The sequence below is a fragment of the Cervus elaphus genome, chromosome 13 (genome assembly GCF_910594005.1).
Source record: "Cervus elaphus chromosome 13, mCerEla1.1, whole genome shotgun sequence".
NCBI classification, from domain to species: domain Eukaryota; kingdom Metazoa; phylum Chordata; class Mammalia; order Artiodactyla; family Cervidae; genus Cervus; species Cervus elaphus.
The window spans coordinates 70,710,827-70,729,689 of record NC_057827.1 but is presented as its reverse complement, the minus strand read 5'-3'; the positions used below and the strand labels follow the sequence as shown (position 1 = coordinate 70,729,689).

Here is an 18,863-nt window from a genome sequence, read left to right as displayed (position 1 = left end):
TCTGTCCATCATCCATCCACCCACCCATCTGTCCATCATCCATTCACCCACCCGTCTGTCATCCATCCACCCACCCATCTGTCCATCATCCATCCACCCACCCATCTGTCCATCATCCATCCACCCACCCATCTGTCCATCATCCATCCACCCACTCATCTGTCCATCCACTCACCCATCTGTCCATCCACCCACCCATCTGTCCATCATCCATCCACCCACCCATCTGTCCATCGTCCATCCACCCACCCATCTATCCATCCACCCACCTCCATCATCCATCCACCCACCCATTTGTCCATTGTCCATCCACCTACCCATCTGTCCATCGTCCATCCATCCTCTGATCTGTCCATCGTCCATCCCCTCACTCATCTGTCCACCATCCATCCACCCACCCATCTGTCCATCGTCCATCCATCCTCCGATCTGTCCATCGTCCATCCATCCACCCATCTGTCCATCATCCATCCACCTACCCATCTGTCCATCATCCATCCACCCACCCATCTGTCCATCATCAGTCCATCCATTCACCCACACCGCCATTGTGATCACACCACATTCACCCATGAGCTGTAAATACACCATAGTCCTTGCTGGGCTAGCCTTGTTCTTTATTGGCCAAAGCTTCTCCAGTCTCGGTAGTACACACAGGGGCTGGGGGCAGTGCAAGGGGCCCACGGGGTCAGTGAGGAGAGGCGGCAGCCCCTCTGGCCCCTTGGCCCGGATCCTGGCCTCCCCCCGGCCCAATGGGGCCTGGAGGAGGGGGCAGCAGTTGCAGGCCAGCTGTCTTGCTGATGAGGGGACCCAAGGGCAGGCCCCTCCCCACCTCAGGGCTGGAGGTGTGGGGATGGGTGCCAACTCCACGGGGATCCCCCTCTCCTGAATAGAGGGACCCTGGGCCTCCCATGCATGGCCGGATGGCCTGCCTCTACCCGAAGGCCCGGGTTCTCTCACCCACCTACCTGTCCCCAACTCGGCCACACAAAACGGTAGAAACCCACAAATCATCCTATTTCAGTTAAAAACGAGTGCTTCAGCCCAACTGAGTTAGTTGGGGGCAGATCTGTGGAGCAGGGTCTCCAGTCCTCCCCAGCTCCGTCGCTTCGGGGGGAGGTCTGTCAGGGCCTGTCCCCAGGGGAATCTGGGAGCCAGTTCACAAGCTTGGGGTGCCCCGGACACAGCCACTTGACCCGCCCCCCCAGGCGGCCGGATGGGGGCCGTGGTGCATGCCGTGTGGGGTCAGGGTTGGGCGACGGCGTTTAGAAAGCAGAGGGCAGGGGTGTGCAGGCAGGCCAGGGGGGCGCCAGGGGGGCCGGGCCCCAGTGCCCGTGGGGGTCCTGGCCTCAGCAGTCCGAGGCTCCGAGAGGCCGTGGCGCGGGCCGGGTAAGGCACGGAGTTTGGGTTTCCCAGGGGCTGGCCCCAGCCTGGCCCGGGGGCCCCGCCCAGCAGCTCGTCCGGCAGCCCTGCTGTGGGTCCTCTCACTTGGCTCTGGACCTGGGCCTGAGGCCTGTGGGGAGAGGAGAGGACGTGGTCAGAGCGGCCTGGCACGGTGCCTGCCTCAGTCCCCAGGCTCCCGCCGTCCGCTCGTCAGCCTTGCCCAGTGGGCAGCACCGTGCGTCCTGAGGTCCACTCTGACCACGGGCCCTTTCTCCGGAGCAGCGAGGCTGCCCCAGGCGGCAGGTGCCAGCTGACCCCCAGCAGGCTGGCCCCCATCCGCCCGTCCGGCCCGGTGTCGCCAGGCACGCTTCTTGCCTCTGAGATGGGCAGGTGGGGTCCCCGCGGTGTCCTGTCCGAGTCCCACCCCGTCCACACTCTCCAGCCCCACTGTTGCCGGCTCTCCCTGGGGCTCCCTCGGTCACTTCCCCACCAGCCCCTTGGTGGGGGCCTCCTGCGGTCTTTCTGCTCCATCCTCAGGGCACCAGCACCACCCCTCGCCCCCAATTCCAGCTCCTGCCCGCTGCAGGGCCTCTTGCCTGGCTGTTCCCCCCAAAGGCCCTGCCCTTCTGGCCACCACGGAGCCAGGCAGCATGGGGCGTGGGCACCGGTGCTCGGAAGAGACAGACGATGAAGACAACCGGGGCAGAAGCAGACGGTCCGTCACTCCCACCCCATGAGGAACCGGCAGGCAGGGCCTGGCCGGCGGGGGTGGGCAGATGGAGGGAGTGGGGTTGTGCTTAAGAAAGGGCCCCGAGGAGGCGGCCTGATGCCACTCGTCCCAAGGGCACGGGAGCACTGCAGCGTGGGCACAGACCACCCGCTCCCGACACTGCCCAGCAGGGAAGACTGTGGGAGGAAGGATGGAACAGAAACCCAAGTGCAGACTGAGAGCTGTCCCCGGGCCTCACCCACGGGCCGCCCACTCATCCCAGAGTGAAAGCCCCGCTCAGGCAGCAGAGGGTCCGCCGAAACCACCAGCTGACCTCTCCACAGGTATCCGTGCCGCAGAGCACGGGGCAGACGGGCCCGCGAGCCCCTCCTGTAGTGCTCTGGGGAGGACTCCTGTCACTGGGTGTGGGTCCTGCCCCCAACACAATCTGGACCTGGTGGGGGACGAACAGGATGCCCCCAAAGTGACTTGTGTCTTCAGCGTCACACAAGACAGGGGGCTGGGTGAGCGGTCTTGGCAAGACCTCGGTCCAGAAAAGCAAAGTAATGGCCCCAATGGGCAGACGGAGACGCGGGGCCGCCCTGAGGCTGCATCAGAGGCCTGCTCACCATCCAGGTACGTGGGGGGAACGGCCGTGACCTGAGGGCCAGGGATGAGCCCCTGACCTGCGGGCCGGGGACCAGCCTGGGATGGCGTGTCCTGATGACTCAAATTGGTCTGTGAAGTTGCGTGGGGAGGGGCTGGGGTGAGGGAAGGATGCAGATGTTAGCAGTTTTCCTATATTTTGCATGGTTTTGAAATTTCAAGGTGAAGAGTAGATGGTGTTCCCTGGGACCTCCTTGCAAATTTTCCTTCAAGTTGAAGTTTTTTTCCAAACAAAAAGCTGGGGCGACAAAGAGGAGGGGCCCTTCCTCCCTTCCTGATCCAGGGACAACAGGCCCCATGGGCCGTGGGGGCAGGGGGAGCTCGAGGGAGCTCAGATCCCACACCGGGCTCAGTGGTCTTCCCCAGACAGTGGTCACGTGTGGCTGCTGTCCCCAAACCCACAGACGCGCCGGACTGCACCCCTGCCCAGGTCTCCAGCACCTGCTGGACCTCGTCTCGAGTCCGGCGGGTGGGAGGTGCATGGAGAACCAGGGCCGCCCTTGTGCAGCTCTGGACCCCACAGGGCTCCCAGTCCCCGCATACGATCATGGTCCACAGCCCAGGCTGGGGGCGTGGTGAGGACCCAGGCCTGTTGCTCTGGTCACACCTGTGACCCACATCAAAGACCCCGACTGGCCCGCCCACTTTCAGGGGTCCCGGGAGGCCTGGAGCCCGTCACCAGGGACGCACCTACAGACCCTCTCCCTAGGTCTCCCCCCTAGAAAGAGGAGGCCTGAGCACCCCCTGCAGGAGCGGGCAGTCTGCCTGTCCCTGGCAGCGGCCTCTGGGGCCTTCGCTGTCCCTCGCTGCCTCCCTGGGGATGCGCATGGCTCACACCAGGGCCAGAGGAGGGTGCCCTGAGGACAGACTCGGGGGAAGGGGATGCCTTCGGGGTAGGAGTGAGCCAGACGCTCAGGCAGGAGGACCTCTCTCCCACCCTCAGGGCCCTGGAGCCCCGTTCACCTGTCTGTGAGGCGGCGGAGGCTCTGAGGCTGCATCTGCCCCAGGAAGAGACAAGAGACGCAGCTAAGCGAGGCTCCGAGAGAGCGGGAGGGAAAGCCGGGCGCCGGGAGGGTCCCGGGGAGGGCGGGGGGAAGCGGGTTAGTGATCAGGAGGCCGGCGTGGGCCTGCCCCTGCTGGCCACGGTTAGTGCGGAGGGCCAGGCGGGTACCTACCTCACTGGATCACACAGAGCCTTTTTGTTTTATTAGCGTCAGGGTCGGGGGCAACCTCTGCTTCCAAATAAAAGAAACACGCTCAACAGCTCATCCCTGACGAGCGACCCTGGACTCAGAGTCGGGGCTGGGGCTGCATGAACGCTGAGCCGAAGCGCAGCCGCGCCCCAGGCCCCCCGCCGCGCCCAACTGGAGCTGGCATCACCAGGCAGAGTTAGTGGGTTAGAGGTGCAGCCGCTGGGCGGTGCCCTCCCGATGCAGAGGCGCTGCTGTCTCCTCTGCGGTAGGACCCAGAGGGGCGAGGAATCGCCCACTCCCGGGGGCAGTGGCCGGCCTCAGGGGGAGGTCCAGGCCCCGGCGTGGGACAGACAAGCTCAGACCACGCGTCGATGCCCCCAGCCCTGCTGACTCGCCCGCCCGGAACCCCTGCTCCGCAGGACGGGGAGGGACAGGGGGCCTCGAGTTACCTTCCTGGTTCCTGGAGGGGCGTTTCTTCCTCCGTTTGCCTGTGCCCTTCGACGTCCGGCCCTGAGCCCTGGGGAGGGTGCTAGACCCCGACGAGTCAGTCACGGCATCCTCCGAGAAGGACCTGTCCAGGGAGGTGTCCAGCGCGGAGTCTGGGGCTGTGAGCTCCCCGTCCTCATCCTCATCAGGGCCTGCAGCGGGGAGGCCGGCGCGGCGGCCGTGGGCAGCTGCATCCTCCAGGCCCTCACCTGTGCTGTCAGCCTTGGCCTGGCAGGCACCCAGCGGGGCCATGGGCTCCTCAGTGTCTTGGCTCAGACCCATGGCTTTGGGGGGCTGGTCACTGAAGTCGAGGGGCTTCAGGGCTTGAGCGTCTCCCAGTACCACTGACCAGGCCCCTGCAGGGGGCTGGGGGCCCTGGGGGTCCTCCGTGGGCAGGAAATCACTGGCATCTGTGTACCAAGAAGAGCGCCTCTCCAGGGGCCCAGGGCCACCCGTCTCTGATGAGTCTCCAGTGGGCTGGTGGCTGGTGGGAGCGGCATCGGCGAGATCCCAGCCCCAGGGCTCCCTGCCGGCTGCAGTGTCCAGGCCAGGCTCAGAGATGGGGGCGCTGGTACCTCCCACGGGGTCCCTGGTGGCGGCTGTGGATGAAGTACTGGTCAGTGGAGGGCACGGGCCTCACCCCCTGAGTGATCCCAATCCCCAGGGCCCTGCTCAGCACGTCCCAAGTCAATACCACCCGTCCCGCGGACCCCCTTCCCCGGGAAGCCTTCTCTGGTGGTCGAGTGGGTTCCCACCGGGCAGGCCTGGGCCGCGGTGTCCACGGTCTGTACCCAGCATGGGGGATCAGGGCACACAGGGCCCACGGCAACGACATATGTCTTCCCTGCCCCTAGAGCCCCCAAGGCAGCCTGCCCAGCAGTGGAGAATGCCACCCCAGGGCCTCATCCCGTCTCCCCCAGCCACTTCAGAGCCCCTCTGAGCCCCAAAGCATATGTCAACGAGCCCACCGGCCCAGCTCTGCCGCCCGCCTGGGGGCTGGATGAACGGCTGCCACAGCAACCAGGGAACCCTCTGCTGCGGCAGAGATGTGTGCAAGGATCACAGGGGGTGAGGTGTCCCTGATCTCAGGGCAACAGGGAAGAGGGGCGGGCTCTCCTGAACCAACAAGGAGGGCTTCCTGGAGGAAGGGAGGCAAGGATGGTGGGGAGGAAGGGGTGACAGGGAGGTGGTGCAGAGTCTCACCAGGTGCCTTGTTCCTCGGGGGGTCTGTGGCGGCTGCCCTGCTGGTCGCCTCTGCGTCCCCTCGGCCGCGGGCCGTCTTACGCAGCTGGAAGCCCTTCCTGATGTCAGCCAGCAGGGCGTCGATGACACACACCTCTTCCTGCTTCCCGCCTCCCCTCCTGGCTGAGGAGCCCAGAGACCCTCAGGGACACTGCCCAGGGTCCCCGGAGCCCCTGAGAGGGCAGGGCGGAGGAAAGGCCACGGCCCAGACTGGGTGGTCCCCAGCCGCCCGTTCCCGCCCTCGCCTCACCGGCCTTCCCGCCCTCGCCCCGCGGCCTGCGGGCCTCCTCCTCCGCCAGCTGCTGCTTCCTCCTCTCAGCCTTGGCCGCCTGCTCCTTCCGGTCCTTGTTCTCCTGCGGATGGGCACAGCCCGTGACCCCAAGCCTCCGGCACCCCAATTCCGCCTGCCCTGTTCGGGGACAGCGGGGCCGCAAACCCACCACACCTCCCACCCACCTTCAGGGCGCGGAGGAAGAGATCTCGGAAGGTCTTCATGGTGCTGAGCGTGTCCTCCAGGGACAGCTGCTGGGCATCCTCGCACAGGTAACTAGCCAGCTCCAGCTGTTTCTGCTCGATGGCCTGGAACACCTCCTCCAGTGCCTGCGAGTCTGCGATGCTGGCCTGTGTAGGGGGGAGGGGGGGGGGAGAGGCGGGTAAGGGTCTGTGGGGGTCAGGGGGCCTGCCGTGGGAGGGATCAGGGCCGCGCGAGGTGTCAGGGGGCGGGGTCGGGGGGGCTGTGATGGGAGGGGTCGGGGCGGGGTCAGGGGCTTGCGGTGGGGGGGGTCAGGGGCCTGCAGTGGGAGGAGTCAGGGCCGCGCGCGGTGTCAGGGGGCGGGGTCGGGGGGGCTGTGATGGGAGGGGTCGGGGCGGGGTCAGGGGGTCTGTGGTGGGAGGGGTCAGGGCCCTGCGAGGTGTCAGGGGGCGGGGTCGGGGGGGGCCTGTGATGGGAGGGGTCGGGGCGGGGTCAGGGGCTTGCGGTGGGAGGGGTCAGGGGCCTGCAGTGGGAGGAGTCAGGGGCCTGCAGTGGGTGGGGTCAGGGCCGTGCAAGAGGTCAGGGGGCGGGGCCAGGGCCCCACCCACTGTCGCAGGAGATGCCTGCACTGGAGTCTCTGGAGCGCTAGGTGCGGCCACAGCAGGACGGCCACCAGCACAGGCTCTGCAGGCAGCGTGGTCGCGGGGGCTCTGAGGGCCGGGGGGCTGAGCCCTTGAGCCCAGCACCCGGCGAGACCCCTCAGCTGCAGAAACACCTGGGCGCCAGCAGCAGGGGCTGTTCTCCTGCCGGGGCGCTGGCTCTGGCTCTCTCCTTCCCACGCTCACCTGCCCGCTCACGCTCACCCGCCTGCTCGCCCTCCCACCTTACAGTAGACCCCAGGCCCGGCAGACGCCCCAGCCCTGGAAAGGGCGGTGCCCGCGCAGCGCTTGCCTGGAGGCGGTGGGCGTACTGCTCCTGCACCTCTGGGATGGAGGAGGACACCTTCTGCTCCATCTCCAGGAGCTTCTTCAGGTTAGTGCTGGACTCCGCGTGGATGCCCTCAAGGTTGATCCTGAAGGCGCCAGAGGGCCCGCTGGATCAGTTGAACGCTGCCATCCAGCCTTGCTAGGACAGCGGGGCCCCCGGACGGCTCACCCTCAGGGACAGTGGCCCCGGACAGCGCACTGGCTGCCAGAGGCACGTCAGAACTCCAGGATGGGCAGGGCAGTGTGGGGTCAAACGCTCACCTGAGAAGGTGCTGGGCTGGTGGTGTCAGAACAGTGACCCTGACGGCTCAGCCTGCCCTCCTTGCCTGACTCTCTGCAAGGCTCAGCCTCCCCCGGGCCAGAGAACCTTCCATGGTGGCATGGAGCGGGGCCGGCCAGTGCTGAGGGTGGACCCTGCCCTCCCAGAGCCACCCCTGGGCTGTGTGACCCCACTTAGACTTGACCCTACTTCCCAGGGCCTCAGCTTCCCTGCCTGTACAATGGGGGCAGCATGTCCAGGTCATCAAAGTCAGCCTCGTGAGGGGGCCGTGCTAGACCAGCACCTGGGGTGACTGTGGCCAGGTCACCCCTGTCCCCCCTCGGTCGCGCAGGGACAGGCCACAGTGGACACAAGGTCCTGTCCCAAAGTGGGATGAGAGTCAGGCAGCAGATCCGGGGTCCAGGGTGGTGCCCCAGCACAAAAGCAGCCTGGTCGAGCCCTGCCACGCTGGCCGGGGTGTGGGTGGGGGTGGGAGGCACCTACCCTGCCGCTCGGGCGGGCAGCTCCAGGTCCTGGGGTAGCTGCAGGAGGTCAGGATGGCTCTCCTCCACTTCCTGCAGCACGATACGATGTGCTCAGTGAGGCCCACTGAGGCCACACAGCCAAGGCCGCCCTGTGAGCCCCACCCTAACCCTAACCCTAACCGCGACTCCCCCCCCCCCCCCCCCTTGGGCCTGACTGCGATTCTCACGGTTTTGCTGTCTCCGCACTGGGGCGGGACGGGGGCTGGTCAGAGTGGGTGTGGGCTGCAGGGCGGGGCAGTGCTGCCAAGGGGAGCCCTGGGGGGCTGGGCGGGGCCCTGGGGGCCTCTGGACCTGTGTGCTGCACCCAGGAGGCCCCCCACTCCACTACCTCCAGCACATGGTGCAGCAGTGTGACCCGGCTCTGCTGGGACTTGGTCTCCGTGAGCTTCAGCAGCGTGCTCATCTTGAAGCCGTCGGCGTCCCCGGTGTGGCTGCCCTGTGAGGGGAGGGCGGGGAGGGAGTCTCTCAGCCTGGTGGAGGGGCGGGGGTTGGGGGACTGGGAGCAGGGGCAGGCTGGGTGCCGTCCACTCACATAGTTGAGGAAGTTCCCGATTTTCAGAATCAGCTGGCAGAAGACGGGCAGCCGGTGACTGGTGAGCAGGCCTGCAGGACAAGGTCCCTTTATGCCTCCCCCTGGCCTGTTCCCCAGGCTCTGCCCAGGGTGGGACAGGGGCGCAGGGCACGACGGAGGAGCAGGGCGGTGGAGCCCTGACCCTGGAAGTGTGGGGCTTGCCTACGGCAGTGCTCCCTGAACCCCACTGCCCATTCTGTGGGCGAGGACGCTGAGGGGACCTTCTGGAACCTGTGGCCGCCTTGGCTCTCGGCTCTGTCGTCGAGGTGACAGGGCCATCCCTGAGTGCATGCTCAGCAGAACCGGGTTGTGCCTCAGTGGTCAGGCCCGTCCATGTTCCTGCCACGTGGCTGTGGTGACTCCCTGGCTCCTCACTCAGGCAAAGCGGTATGTGTGCACGTGTGTGTGAAAGCAGGTGAACGCATGTGTGCACCTGTGTATGTGTGAGCACACACATCTGCATGTATGTGCATGTGCATGCACGTGTACATGCGTGCGCACGTGTGCATGTGAGTGTACAGAGAGCATGTGCATGTACATGTGTCTGCATGTGTGCAAAAGCACGTGCACGTGTCACTGTGTGCACATGTGTACATGTATGTGTACACCTGTGTATGTGTGAGAGCACATATGTCTGCATGTGTGTGCATGCATATCGACGTGCACACGTGTGTGTATATGTGGGTGTGCACCTGAGTGTGCATGCACATGTGTCTGCATGTGTGCAAGAGCTGTGCATGTGCACATATGTGAGAGCATGTGCGTGTTTCTGAGCACATGCATGTGTGTGCGCATGCATGTATGTGTGTGTGAGAGCATGTGTGTGGGCATGTGTATAGGTGTGTGTGAGTGTCTGCGTGCCCACATGGCATGTGCACATGTGACTGCATGCATGGCGCGGCCCTCAGGACCGGGCAGTGGTCCATGGGGAGGGGAAGCTCGGCACCCACAGGCGCCGCCTGGGGCCAACCCGCCCAGCCCCGCGTCCGCACTCACTCTCGCAGGCGGCGAGCAGCAGCTGGGCCTTGGGCCGCACCATGTCCAGCACGACGGCCGTGCCCTCGCAGAGCAGCAGGCACTCGATCCGAAGCTGGTAGCTGGGGCGGCAGAGCAGGCGCTCAGGCTCAAGGGGCCCCCATCCACCTGCCTGGGGCCCGCAGGGTCCTCTCAGCTCGGAGCTGCCGGGGTCTCACGGCCTGGCCTGGTTCAACATGCGCATTCCCGGGCCAGGCCCCAGATGGGATCCGGCAGGACTGGGCCGGCCCAGCAAGGGTGCTTTGGACAAGCCCCCAGGTGCCAAGGACAAGGGCAGTCGCCCTCTGTGGGACACTCCCCTCCTAGAGCAGAGGGGTCGCCCAGGAGGGCCCAGGCTGGCCTGCGGGAGGCCATGGAGCCCTGCCCACCGCCCACCCCCACGACGTCCCTGGCCTGGAGGAAGGCCTGGACCCCACAGGGCTCCTCGGAGGGCCCCGAGGCTGAGGGCTGCACCAGTGGTGTCTGCCCCCACCCTTCACGGAACCCCTTCTCTCTGCTCCAGGTCCGGGCCCAGCTCCCGCTCTCAACCCCCGCCCACCCCCAGGGCTGCCGGCTCACCAGGGGATGCCCAGCAGGAGGAGGTAGAACTGGTCGGCGCTGGCGAGCCTGGCCCGGTCCTCCGCGAAGGAGCGCAGGTTCTCGATCTGCGGGAGGCGTCCACGTGTGGTCGCTGCAGCCGCTCACAGGCGCGGCTCTGCGTGGAGGGGCCCAGACTCACGTGTCGCCCCTGCTTACTCACCTCGTGCTTCTCCGGAAGGAGCTTGAGCAGCTGCTTGAGGACCTCCACGTCGAACTTGGTGCTGTCCCCCGCCCGGATCATGGCGGTGACCTCCTCGTTGGAGCTGGAGGGGCGAGAGGGTGGAGGTGGCCGAGGACGGCACGAGCCACGGCCCTCGGCCTCCTGGGACCCTGCCCGCCTGGGACAGCCCTGGGCCCGCAGCGCCACGCTGGTCACAGCAGGCTTTCTCCCTCCACCTAGGGAGTTTCAGGGCACAGAGAAGGCGGGCCACCTGCCCAGGGAGTGGCTGAATGACGCACTCCCCAGCTGCCCGAGCGACCCCTGCCGCCTCCTTCCAGGGGGCTGCTCAGGACACGGGGTGAAGGCTCAGCGGAGCCCGGTGAGCTCCGGGGCGGGGCACCTGCCGCAAGGAAGCACTCAGGGCCGGGGGTAGGGCCAGGTGCTTGGCCCGGCGCGGCCACCCCCCGCCTGCGGCTTTAGGGGATCCCTGCCACTCTCTGGGTCTCATATTCCCCAGGGAGGCTGGACTGGTGGTCTCCAGGACCCCCAGCTGGGACCGTTGGCTGCTATTATCCGACTGTCTCCAGTCCCAGGGATGGGGTGTGCACTTCCCAGAGCAGCCTGCAGAGGGCACTGCTGAGCCCAAGACGGGCCACGGCCGAGGCTGGGCGTCTGACCCAGGCATCGAGATCCTGGAAGCTCACCATTTAAACTGCTTCAGGAAGATGTTGAGGTTCAGGCTTTTCTTGGAGTCCAGAAAAGTGATCTGCAAAACACCCCCATCCCGTCAGTACCTGGAGGGCGGCCACGGAGCCCTGTCCGAGCCCCGGCCCCATCCCTACCTCCTTGGGCTCCTTCCTGGCCGGGGCCACCGCCTGCTCCTTGGGTTTGGCCGTGGGGAAGGAGAAGAGCCGCTCGATGCTGGAGAAGTCGGGCTCCACCACCTCGGCGTCGGGGCTGCTCAGCGTTGCCCACATGGAGCTGCCTTCTGCTGGTGAGGGGCCGCCAGTCAGGCTCACGCCTGCCCCCCAAGTCCAGGGGCAGGTGGTGCGGGCCGGAGGGTTAGGCTCACGCCTGCCCCCCAAGTCCAGGGGCAGGTGGTGCGGGCCGGAGGGCTGGCAGGGGTGCTGGGCCTGGGGCCCGGCCCAGGGCAAGCATACAGCAGGCACTTGATAAATGCCCAGCCAAAGAAGCCCTCCAGCTGATGCCATGCTGTGTATGTGCGTGCGGGTGCCCAGGGCCCAGTGTCCAGGCTGGCCGGTGACCTGGCCTCCAGCCACCCTTGGCCTTGATGTCCTCTGGGTATCAGCACGCTGAGCCCCTGGGCCCACGCAGTGCAGGGGCCCAGCAGCAGAGATATGCCAGCCTCCAGGGGGCGTGTGGGAGCACAGGGGCCCGAGGGGCGAACCTGACCTGTCCCCGCCCCCTGCCCCGGAGGGGAGCCATGGCAGCCGGCCTCACCGCGGGCCACACTGGACGGCAGCTTCTGCCAGTTGAGTTTCTTCATGCGCAGGGTGGGAGGGTTCACGCGCCGGTGGCGGGGGACCCAGGCCGAACTCAGGCCGCTATCCACCTGGGCCACGATTATCTCCTCCACGCCGCCCGCGGCAGGGGGCCCGGAGATGCCGGGCAAGGGTGGGGGCGGTGGGGGTGGCGGGGGCAGGCCCCCCAGGCCCGGGAGGGGCGGTGGGGGCGGCACGGTACCAGCAGAGTTAGGCAGTGGGGGCGGCGGGGGCGGGCCCCCCAGGCCCGGGAGGGGCGGGAGGGGCGGTGGGGGCGGCACGGTCCCAGCAGAGTTAGGCAGTGGGGGCGGCGGGGGCGGGCCCCCCAGGCCCGGGAGGGGCGGGAGGGGCAGCACGGTCCCAGCAGAGTTAGGCAGTGGGGGCGGCGGGGGCGGCAGAGGTGAGGGGAATGCAGCCCCCATGCCCGGCGGGGGCGGGGGCAGCGGTGGGGGAGGGGGCGGAGGAGGGGGCGCGGTCGTGGAGTCAGGGAGCGGGGGCGCCGGCGGGGGCGGGGGGCGCTCCAGCCTCTCCGGGGCTGTTGGCTGCGGTGCCGGCCCATGCTCGCCCTGGACGCTGGTGACGAGTGGGCTGGCGAGGGCCGCGGCTGGCTGCTGGCCCCCCAGGCCTGCTGTCGGGGCGCTAGAGTTTTGCGGGGAGCTGCCCCTTTGGCTCTGGCCAAGGTCGGCCTGGGTGCTCTTGTGGGCTTTGTCCAGGGAGCAGGGGCGGGGCCGCCCCTTGATGGACAGGAGGCGTTCAACCATCTCCTCCAGGGTGCACTCCTGGCCTGGGTGGGGATGTCCGGAGTCAGGATGGGGGGCACGGGCCAAGGCTGGCCTCCTCCACCCGCAGGCCGAGAACCCCGTGTATGCCCACCCGGCTGGGTCCGGGAGGGGGACGCAGCTTGGGGCACGGTGCTCCTCCCCCAGCCCCACCCCGCTCACCGTCAGAGGCCAGGAGCACCGCCCGGTTCACCAGGCTCTCCAGGGCCTCCCAGAGCAGCTGGCTGGAGCGAAGGCTGGGCTCCAGGTGCAGGAGGCCCTGCAGCACCGACAGCAGGTGGACGGACGCCGGGGAGCAGCTCACCTGGGCGGGGCAGGCGAGGAGTGCGGGTCAGTGGCGTCATCTCCCGGGCCGACATCCGCCGGCCTCCCCTCGAGTGTCCACCCCGTCCCCACCCTGTGCCCAGGTGGTGGTTGCTCAGTCATGTCCAACTCTTTGCAACCCCATGGACTGTAGCCCACCAGGCTCCTCCATCCATGCGCATTTCCCAGGCGAGAATACTGGAGTGGGTTGCCCTGCCCTTCTCCAGGAGATCTTCCCCACCCAGGAATCGAACCCAAGTCTTCTGCATTGCAGGCGGAGTCTTTACTAACTGAGCTACGGGGAGCCCGGTAATGAGCCTGAGTTAGGGCTCCCCGATGGGCACACTGGTGACATCAGGGGCCGGGTCACCATGTAGGGGCTGCCCGTGCCCTGCGGGGTGTTAGCAGAGCCCCTGGTCCCCACCCACTGGAAGCGCCCCTGCCCAGGGTGACAGCCCCAACTCTCCAGCTGTTTCTGGATGGCCCCTGCAAACCCTGGCTCCGGGCTGACAGTCAACGGGTTCAGTGAAAACAGGGCCTGGGCTGGATTGGAACTCAGCTCCGTCTCAGCCTCTCACTCGTCCCAGCGTCCCCTCGGACCACCCCACAGTGGCCGGGCTGCTAGGCCACGGACCGTTCCGCCACACTGTCCTGCTGGGGCCCCGCCCCAGGCTCCGCCTCTCCAGTCCCCCACCCCCTGGGCTCGGAGTGTGGCTCCGGAGCTCCCCGAGGCCCAGCAGGGCGGGGTGTGACCGGGTCAGGACACGGGGCCCCTCTTGAGCCCTGGGCCCCCCCTGAGTCCCGGGAGGCGCTGCCCGCCGCACACACCTTGTGGAAGAGCGCGGAGAAGACCTCCTGGTGGCTGTTGATGTCGATGCCGCCGAAGACCCGCAGCAGCTCCTCCTCGTCCTCGGCCTTGGCCTCCCTGAAGGCCTCGAGCTGGATCAGCAGGTCCCCGTCCTCCAGGTCTCTGGGGTGGGTGGGGGGCGGGGGCCGGGGACTTCAGCTGGCTGCCCCCCACCCCGCCGCCCACTCCCTGGACAGACACACAGACCACCCCGAGCAGGGCCGGTGGCTGCCACAGTGGGGGCGGGGGGCACTGCAGTCGGTCGGGTGGGCTTCTCCGGTCAGCTCCATGCCCCTTGGGGCAGGAAGCGTGAGTTCCCACACTCGCAGGGAGAGAGGGCGCGGCTGTGCCGTGTGGGGCGCGGGGCGGAGGGCAGGGGGGCACCAAGGCCCCTGAGGGCCCGCCGAGCCTTGGCGCTGGCCTGAGCTGGGTGCTGGGCCCACGAAGGCCAGCCCCGACCAGTCCTCGCATCCAGCAGGCCTCTCTCCGCTGAGGCCAGTTCAGCACCAGTCATGTCGGCTGGGAGCCTCCTCGTGGGGTGGCCCCCCGCCCTCTGCCCTGGGGGGAACATGGTCCTGGTAAGGACCAGGATGGGGTTCTCAGCTACACGGGCTTTTTTAAACGTCGACTGATGAATAGTGTGTGGGCCGTGCGATATCTGGGACACACGCTGACAAAACGGTCTGGGTACACTCCAGTTTAACCGGGCGTCCTGTGTTCAGCCTGGGGGCCCTGGCTCTAGGGCAGCTGCCGGCCGCTGGGGAATTCCGCCCAATGGCCTGTCCAGCTAGGGACGGCAGGCTGGGTCCCCACTGGGCCTGGCCCCAGAAGGCGTGGCCTGTCGGGGCTACTCCGGAAAGCCGCCTCCCCGCCCACCTGGAGGTGCTGCTCGGGAGCCGGGGGGAGGTGCGTGGGGACTCACCGCAGCCGCGTCAGGACGTCCAGCAGCTGCAGTCCTGGGAAGGGACAGGGGGTCACCGGCACATGGGATGCCTTCCCCTCCGCCCTGTCCCCGGGCTCACTCCCACCACCCACAGCACCGAGCTTGTGAGGCAGGAGGGGAACCTGCTCCCTCGGGTTGCCGGAGCCACGGGTCTCTGGGAAGCCCACCCTGGACACACGTGGTGCCCGGGGAACAGTCACGCCGCAGCCAGCAGGGCCAGACCGACGTCGGCCGGCCTGCCCGCCTCCCTCCACGCGGCAGCCTAGCACCGAGATCCCTCCAGCGCTACCGTCCAGGGGTCCTGAGGCCCTGCGTCCACTGAAGGGAGCAGGAGGGCAGGAGGCTTCCCCGGCCCAAGCAGAGCCCGCCCCCGGGGCCCTGGAGAGGGGCGAGGGGCATCGCCCCAGAAGTGGGCAGCGTGGGGCCGAGGTCAAGGTTACCGATGAACTCGCTGCGTAGCTGGGCGCGGGTGCGGACGTCCTCAGGGCCGAGGATGATGGCATTGACCACGCTGAGCAGGGTGGCCACGTAGGGCACGTTGTCGCTGTCTGAGAGCTCGCTCATAATGACGCTGAAGCGGTACTGCTGGCCGCACACCGCCTGCGGGGGCGGGGGGCAGGGGTCAGCGTGCCCCCGGGCTCCGGCCTGGCCCCCGCCACGTGTAGCTCACCTTGTAATGGTCCAGGGCGTCCAGGGTCAGGGCGTGGCCCTCGGGCGAGTAGATGCACAGGGCAGCCAGCAGCTCAAACACCTGCTTCTTGACCATCATGTTGGACGTGTCCAGAGCTGCCAGGGGTAGGGGGCCTCTCAGAGGGGCTCGGCCCCCGCCCCCCGCCTGCACCTACTGCCCGGCCCGGGCTCCCACCCTGCAGCTGCCAACTTGCTGGGCTGGCAGAAACCAGGGCCCAGCGCCCACATCAGGCACTGGTCTCTGAACATGCTGGCCACCCCCAGGACCCCCGGAAGGGGTGTGGAGGCAGGCACGGCCCCAGTCACTGGGGTTCTACTCCCGATGGCCCTCAGTTCTAAGCTGGGGGCTCTCTGCGGGCTCTGGGCCCAAGGCCTACACGGGCACCCCTCCCAGCGCTGAGCCCATGTTTTCTCCAAACTTAGAGCAACCGTGTTTACGACTGACAGCTCACGAGGCCTCCTTGTCCCCGTGGGCCCCTGCCTCCCACCGCATTCCCGGAGCTGGGGACACTCTGGGGGTGTCTCTTGGCTGACCCTGCTGAGACTAAGGCACAAAGGACTCCACAGACTGCAACAGCTGGGCCTGGGCCGGGTGATCTCTGGTTCACTCGCCCACATGGGCCCTGCCCGCCCTGGAGCCCCACGCATCAGTGGGGGCAGCACGGCCTGGCAGGCAGAGCGTGCAGTGACCACTGTCCACCAAGGGCCACCTGGGGTCTCCCCCAGGTTGGGGACTAAGTCTGGCCACAGCCTGGCGAGACTCCCTGAAAGAGGTGACAGTGAGTCCAAGCTCGGAGGGTGAGCAGGACTCGGCTGGCACACGTGGGCACCACAGCCTGAGTGGGGGAGGAGGCTGGAGGGCGTGGGGGTGGGGAGGCGCCCCCCAGGAGCCCAGTGCAGAGGCGGGGGTGGGGGTGGAAACTGATGCCCGCAGCGGGGCCCAGACCTGAGGAGCTGAGCCCCGGCTGAGGCCGAGGAACTCGAAACCAGGCAGAGTGGAAGGGGGGCCCCCTCAGCTGGACACGAGTTTCTGATCCAGGTGACTCTGACTGCCACGGTGTGGACGGGGGCCTCAAGGGCAGAGAAGACTCGGGCTGGGGCAGAGCCTGGACCAGCACCGGGCTAGGTGGAAACGCAGGGGAAGTCAGAGCAGGGCGGGCGACTAGGCGCAGCTGGCGGAGGATCACGGCTGCACAGTGCCCCGGCTTCAGACGTGGGCAGACGGGAAACTGGCTCCTTCTCCAGGAAGCCCTCCCTGCGTCTGCCAGCCGGCCCGCCCCCACCCCCACCCCCACCCGTGCGCGCGCCCGCCCGGGCCTCACCCAGGGAGAGCTGGCGCACGTAGGCCTGGTTGCTGAGGATGTACTGGATGCCCTCCCGGGAGTTCATGACGGCGCGCACGCAGCTGACGCACGTGAGCTGCAGCAGCGCGTCGGCGATGCGGGCCACGCCGCGGCCCGACAGGCGCGCCAGGGCCTCCAGCAGCAGGTCCAGGCCGCTCTGCTCCAGGAACTGCACCATCCAGCCGCCGTCGCTGCTCTCCAGCCGCTTGCGCAGCCCCGAGTAGTTGACCACGGAGGGCACCTGCAGCAGCCGGATGCAGAGCTCGGGCTCGGCGCTCTCCAGGTTGGCCTCCGTGGGGTCCGAGTCCTGCGGCCCCAGCTTCTCCTTCAGTGCCGCCCACTTGCGCTGGGCGCCCTCCTTCACCGACATCTTGCTCAGCTGTAGGTGGGAGGAGACGGGTGTGAGCCCGGGGTCTACAGGGCACCCGCGGCCCAGCGAGGCGCGGCCAGTCGGTGTCCCCTGCTCCGTGTCTCCACCTGCCGACTGGGGACTCGCCTGCTGATGCCCCGTGGACCCGCTGTGCTGGCGATCCCTCAACCCGCCAGGCTCCCCTGTGCCAGGCGCCTCTTACACCCATGCCCGTCTTGGTCGTCATGGCGACCAAGGAGGCCACACCCCTGCCCTGACGGTAGGCACCGAGACCCCAGGAGGCCTCACTGGCAGGAAGGCCACTGCCCCGTGGTGCTCAGGCGGAGAAATGGTGTCTCCGGGGCTCCTTCCCCTGGGCCCAGGGCGCTCCCCTGCCCAGCAGACAGGCCCAGATGGGGATAATAGCGTGGGCGGGGACAGTTCCACACCCGGGGCATTTCCAGCCTGCCCACGGCACCAGGAATGCGGCTGGCTCCAGGGTCATGTCCAAGGCCCACTCAGTTCTAGGCAAGACCAGGGCCCTTCGGGGAGCGGCCCTGCCAGGCCCCAGCTCCTGTGGGCCTCACTTTGTCAGTCAGGGGGCAGGGACCAGCGTCCCCCAGGCCCGGGGCTCTCGGACACTGACCCAGATTCAGGCACAGGAAGTCTGACCGCTGCCCAGAGAACATCCCCCAGAGGGTCGGGGGTGACCCAGGCCAGAACATTCCCAAAGGCTCCCTTCCAGAACAGAACAGTGGGACAGGCGGCAAGTCTCTGTGTCATCACTATAGCTGGTCGAGTCCCTCTCCTCGGGCCCGGGGCTGTGATGTGGGCCCCAACCCGAGCCCCAGGACTGGCCCAGAGGGTCAGAGGTGGCCCAGGCTCTTCTGTGACCATGTATGGTCTTGTATTTAGTGTGTGAGCAGGGCAGTGTGGAGCTGCTGGGCTGGAGGCCCAAGGGGCAGGGGACAGCGACACCACCGCACCTCATGCCAGGGGGCCTCACGCTGGCACTGCCCACCCTGACCCCTGACCTCCCACCACCCGGAGGAGGGCACGGTACTCCCCCCACTTCACAGGAGGGAAAGGGAGGCGGCACCCAGGGAAGCCGGGTCACGAACGTGCCCGGGGTCCCAGACATGGAAATGGCAGAGTGAGGCTGGATGCCAGAAGGTGGCCTGGGACCCTTGAGAGGCTGGCGCCCACTGTGGCATCACCCTAAGGGCTGCTGGTCCTGGCCAGTTACGGGGGAGACCCCAGGGACCAGCTGGGGTGATGCAGGAGACAGGCTGAGGGGGCCAACGGCCCAGGTGCCAATGCCCGGGGGGCTCGGGGTCCCCAGCACTCGCTGTTCACTCCTGGAGGACCCCCCCCACCTGGGTGAGGGTCTTGGGTGTCTTCCCTTGTGAATTAGACAGACAAGCCCCTGGGCCAAGCAGCTGATGTTTGTCAAATGGGAGCAGAACTGAAATTTTGTCCTCAGTCTGACATGAACGATGCCTGTTTCCCTTCCTCCAGTGATATGGAGGGATGAACTAGCAGTGGGCAATCTGCGGCAGCAAAAATAGACATGAGGCTTTTCTTAAATAGAAATGAGACTTTCCTGATAAACAAGGAAAATAAGGAGACAATGAACAGGCTGGGGAAAAAGCGTAAACAGGCCTAAAAGAGTTTAAAAATCTTAGTTATTCTTTAACTGTTGCTACTAACAAACACTCGTAGGTAGACTTGTCCTCAGCAGAGCTAATTACTCTGTGACTTCACGCGAATTGGACTCTGTATGCGGCATTATTCTCCCCCTACACTCTCTTGCTGTTGTTG

At 67.0% G+C, this 18,863-nt stretch overlaps 1 protein-coding gene across 8 annotated transcripts in view; it reads right to left on the bottom strand.

Moving 5' to 3' along the window:
* Positions 1-600: 600 nt before the first annotated feature.
* INF2 (inverted formin 2) overlaps positions 601-18,863 on the bottom strand; it is a 28,693-nt gene continuing 10,430 nt past the window's right edge. For 3 of the 8 annotated variants that reach the window (XM_043921581.1, XM_043921589.1, XM_043921588.1), the window contains 22 exons: positions 16,673-17,072; positions 15,331-15,446; positions 15,101-15,260; positions 14,640-14,673; positions 13,699-13,840; positions 12,730-12,871; positions 11,748-12,572; positions 11,129-11,277; positions 10,991-11,052; positions 10,287-10,389; positions 10,106-10,191; positions 9,509-9,609; positions 8,474-8,544; positions 8,270-8,377; positions 7,901-7,971; positions 7,103-7,223; positions 6,136-6,300; positions 5,930-6,032; positions 5,641-5,802; positions 4,401-5,036; positions 3,934-3,993; positions 601-1,513 (listed from right to left, as the gene is read on the bottom strand). In XM_043921581.1, the coding sequence (XP_043777516.1) occupies positions 3,935-3,993; positions 4,401-5,036; positions 5,641-5,802; positions 5,930-6,032; positions 6,136-6,300; positions 7,103-7,223; positions 7,901-7,971; positions 8,270-8,377; positions 8,474-8,544; positions 9,509-9,609; positions 10,106-10,191; positions 10,287-10,389; positions 10,991-11,052; positions 11,129-11,277; positions 11,748-12,572; positions 12,730-12,871; positions 13,699-13,840; positions 14,640-14,673; positions 15,101-15,260; positions 15,331-15,446; positions 16,673-17,072 (3,816 nt within the window). In that variant the 3' untranslated portion in view covers positions 601-1,513; position 3,934. The remainder of the gene's footprint in view (positions 1,514-3,933; positions 3,994-4,400; positions 5,037-5,640; positions 5,803-5,929; positions 6,033-6,135; positions 6,301-7,102; positions 7,224-7,900; positions 7,972-8,269; positions 8,378-8,473; positions 8,545-9,508; positions 9,610-10,105; positions 10,192-10,286; positions 10,390-10,990; positions 11,053-11,128; positions 11,278-11,747; positions 12,573-12,729; positions 12,872-13,698; positions 13,841-14,639; positions 14,674-15,100; positions 15,261-15,330; positions 15,447-16,672; positions 17,073-18,863) is intronic. The other 5 variants (XM_043921584.1, XM_043921582.1, XM_043921585.1 and 2 more) reach the window with 5 other exon arrangements.